Source organism: Eurypyga helias, unplaced genomic scaffold (genome assembly GCF_000690775.1).
Source record: "Eurypyga helias isolate BGI_N326 unplaced genomic scaffold, ASM69077v1 Scaffold15280, whole genome shotgun sequence".
In the NCBI taxonomy this organism is placed as follows: domain Eukaryota; kingdom Metazoa; phylum Chordata; class Aves; order Eurypygiformes; family Eurypygidae; genus Eurypyga; species Eurypyga helias.
Genome location: NW_010223919.1, coordinates 1 through 4231, shown reverse-complemented (window position 1 = coordinate 4231; position 4231 = coordinate 1). Strand labels below are relative to the sequence as shown.

The 4231-nt window shown below is 48.6% G+C and overlaps 1 protein-coding gene across 1 annotated transcript; it reads right to left on the bottom strand.

Annotated features, from left to right (window-relative positions):
- Positions 1 to 260: 260 nt before the first annotated feature.
- Positions 261 to 4112, bottom strand: STAP1 (signal transducing adaptor family member 1; the record flags this gene model as incomplete). Its single annotated transcript, XM_010156976.1, has 5 exons — positions 261 to 330; positions 1270 to 1398; positions 2015 to 2175; positions 3321 to 3377; positions 3999 to 4112. Coding segments are annotated over 5 exons (531 nt in total), but the record flags the coding sequence as incomplete, so codon positions are not given.
- Positions 4113 to 4231: the final 119 nt, after the last annotated feature.

Sequence of the window (4231 nt, the reverse complement as noted above, 5' to 3'; positions counted from 1 at the left end):
ATCTGGGCTGCCCTGTGAGAGGTTTGATTTTTATCTTTGTTAGGTGACGCTGGTGTGAGGCGCTTTTCCCCACTTTTTTCGTTCTTAAAAGATGACTTGTTCTTTGAGATGAGGCGATTTGGACTAACAAGAGGGGCGAACTCTCCGCGTGCTTTACTCCGACTCACATATTGCAGTTAGGAATTTACTATTCTAATTTTCTGCCAAGAGGTAGTTCTTACACCTGCTTAAGAACCTCCAGAAGGGAATTGCTCGCTTACCCGTGTTTCCAGTTCGATAATGTAACGGGTTCCCTCGGACATCACTCTGTAGTGCTTTAAGTGTGGGGCGCTGGAAGAAAATGAAAGTTTTATGAGGCCTGAAATGACATAATTTCTGACATGTCATTGCCATTATAAACTCCGTCGCAGGAGCACTTGGTGTACTTTGTGACACCGCCAGAGCTTACTGGCTTACTGGAGGTGTGTCGTAGGGTTTGATTTTTCCTGGTTTAGTTTGGAGGCACTGAGAATTCCAGATGTCATTCCTGGCATTTCAGATGCCTCTGGTTCTGAAGCTGTGCAAAAGCTAAATGTGACGTGGTTTTTGACTAAGTTACTGTTTGAAAATACTTGTCTCTCTCAATTTTTCATTGTGCATTTTACAAAGGGGCGTACGGCTTGTTCCGTTTTCATTCTGCGGGACGATTGCTTAAACTGGGGGGGCAACAAGGAAGCTGGGGGGGACTTTTTACAAGGGCCTGTAGTGACAGGACAAGGGGTAACGGGTTTAAATTGAAAGTGGGGAGGTTTAAATTAGATATCAGGAAGAAGTTCTTCCTGGAGAGGGTGGGGAGGCACTGGGACAGGTTGCCCAGAGAAGCTGTGGATGCCCCATCCCTGGAAGTGTCCAAGGCCAGGCTGGATGAGGCTTGGAGCAACCTGGTCTAGTGCAAGGTGTCCCTGCCCATGGCAGGGGGTTGGAACTGGATGATCTTTAAGGTCCCTTCCAACCCAAACCATTCTGGGATTCTATGATTTACAGCAAACAGGGAAAGCCCGTTTCCTTGGGTAATCCTGGCTGATCTTTGTTGCTTCTTTGTTTAACCTTACTGGCTTTGGAGGAGGAGAGAACCAAGAAATCTGTCTCAGGCCTGCCCCTGCTGCCTCGTTTACCTTTCTCTAGGGCAACGCGTACATTTCACGTGTCAGATCCGGGCAGTAAGAATTCAGCTGTTCATACAGCGCGCGCTAGTTAGGAACGGGATGACGCATTGTGGAATCGACTTACTACAGCTCATGTCGGATACTGACTGTGTAGTTCTTGCTGTCGCTGCCGGGACGCAGGATCAAATTCCCGCACGAAGGGTTCTTTTTCAACATCTCTATGGCTTCCTGCCGAGATACTGCGTAGAAGCACCTGCAGCGTACGGGAGGAGAGAAACGGCGTGAGCGGCAGCCGCGCTGGTACGCCCACGTCGTTCTGAGCTGCGGGAGGGGACATGGGGCTTACGCGACGCCAGGCTTATCCAGGGTAACGATCCATGCCTGCCAAGAGGCACGGCATCGGAAGGGCTCTTGCTGAGCAGTGCTACTGTAGGACATAATTTAGAACAGCAGCGCTTTGGCCTCTCAGAGAGAAAGTGAAGCTTTCTTAGAGGTACGACACTTTCTGGACCCTTGGGAAGAAGGTGAGAAGAGTAACCCGGATGTATCTTGAATTTCTCAGTGGTCATCAGCGTTTTCTCAGAGGGGCAGATACAGCAGCCCAACGTGTGGCTTTCTGAAATGTTTTTTAAGCGTAGGAATAGGCTGCATTTGGCCTTTTCGAAACAAAAGGCATTGTAGGCAACCCGTGGGAGTCATCTTTCCCTTAGGAAATCTCTATAAAGGCCTTTAAAGGTAGATTTTGCTCATTGGATATTCCACAACCCTCGTCCAACAGCTGAATTTTGAACACCTGCGTGGAAATAATAGCTTGAAAGAAGAAGTGGGGGTTCTTAGGGTGGGGTTCTTACGGTTCAGTCAGAGCTTACGCTGGCATAGTGGTCAGTGCGCTGCCGGGAGGGTTTTTTCTGTTCGAGGGTGTGCCCGAGCAGCTGCTGAGCGTAATCCTCCTTTCCTTCTCCTTCTCTAGTACTTCCTGCATTCCCCTAAGTTGCCGAGGTAGGAACGACTCGTCTGGTGGAACTGCCAGCTGAAAATGGACAGCAGAATGGAAAAGAAAACTGAACAGTGGATGATCACAGTGAGCAATCGTTTCTGTGTGCGCGTCACAGCTGATCTCCGAGCACAGCTGCCGCGCGGAAATCTTTCTTACCGCCGTGGTTTGAGCAGCTGCGATAGCCTGGAAGGTTTGGGTGTGCCTCTGCTTCGAATAAAATGCTGCACGTGTGTGTGTTAGAACAGGGAAGGAAGGATACCTGTGTCCTGACTCAGAGGAAATGTGCATGGACGGAAGCGGGGATGATGTAAGAATCCACAGTGTTTGGCAGTTGCTATACTGCAAAAGGCAGCGTAAAGGAGATTTAACCTATTTCAGCTATCCTCAGCTTTTTCAGTAATTCAGCTAGGCCAGGGTAAAGTCATGAGTGAACAAACAATTTCTTTCCACTGGTCATTACCAAAGAGACTCTTTGTATTTTCAAAGTGCATTTAGCTAAGAATGGTGGAATAAAAGATGGAGCTGAGGGGTTCTCGCAGGTTGGCCACTTCTTCAATGGCGTTTATCTCCTGAGAACACCCTAGCCAGCTGTCCCTCAGAGCAGGCTCCCCTTTTCACCGCTGCAGGTGTTGGACTTGTGCTACAAGTCTCTTCCTTCCTGAACAGTAAAAAATGGACTGCCAACTATCGTAGAATCTCAGAATGGTTTGGGTTGGAAGGGACCTTAAAGATCATCTAGTTCCAACCCCCCTGCCATGGGCAGGGACCCCTTCCACTAGACCAGGTTGCTCCAAGCCTCATCCAGCCTGGCCTTGAAGACATCCAGGGATGGGGCATCCACAGCTTCTCTGGGCAACCTGTCCCAGTGCCTCCCCACCCTCTCCAGGAAGAATTTCTTCCTTACATCCAACCTAAATCTACCTGCTTTCAATTTAAACCCGTTACCCCTTGTCTGACTACACAGCAGAGTGTGTACTGCAGATGGGCTGGGGTTACATCAGCCTGAATGTTGCTCACCTGAGGGGTTTTGTTGGTTGTTTTTTTTTCCTGAGCAGTTTAGTGTGTGCAAACACCTTGGAAGTGAGGCTTTGTGCCTGTGGAAGCCAACTTCGACATGCCTGAAGACCAAGGCCTCTTACAGACACTTTTGACACAAAGTGAGATAAACTCTTCCATACCTTCGTTACGGTGAGAATAAATCCCTTCCATTCCTTCCCACACTCACAGTCATTGGCCTGAGAGAACAGAAAACGATGGTGTAAGAACAACTGCGGCAACAAAAATACAAAATGTGTGGTCTTTCCTGTGGAATCCTCAACTAACTCTCACCCTTTTGGAAGTACCGTGCCTGGAAATGAGCTCCCTGCCAAGCTACGTCACACCCTGAAACCCTGCGCTTCCCCGGTACTCCCTGGTCAACGAGAGGACAGAGGTGGGAAGGTGACAGGAATATGTGCTGTTGGAGTTAAAGGGGAAGGTTGTGTGGATCAAAGAAGGCCCGTGCTAAGGAGGGGGTGAGTCGTGGGTATAAAACCTTCTACGTAGTCCCTGAGCACTCGTTTGTGTGGCTGCTGAATGGTGGTCAGATGTTTTGCCCCCTTTGTGGTTTTACAGGTGATGTGGGGCCATCAGTGTGGTACTGCCTGGTTTCTATATATTCTTGTTTGAGTCTTGGCTCGTTTCGTTTTCCCAGATACTCCTAAGAAAAAACTCTAATGCCCTGAGGGGAGTTTAGGTTCCTTTGCCCTGAATCCCTCTCCCCCTGAGCTGTACGGGAGGCAGCTCTCATCCCACCCCAAGGCGGATCTCTGAATATCCGTGGGAGGTGAAATACCCGGTGGCTTTCCTCTTGTTACCTTCAGTTCTAATATCCCATTTGACAGCATCAGGATGAACTGTGCAGAGCCGTTTTCACCTGGATGAATGTTGGTTGCTGAGGTCAAAGCTGATATATCTACTTTGTGTGAGTACTAAAGAGAGGAGAAGAGAGAAATAGCATGAGTTGCAATTTTCACCAAAAGTCTAGCTGCTTTCTGAAGAAACTGGTTTAGAAGAAAATAGATTGAAACATTTTTGGGGTTTGGGGTTT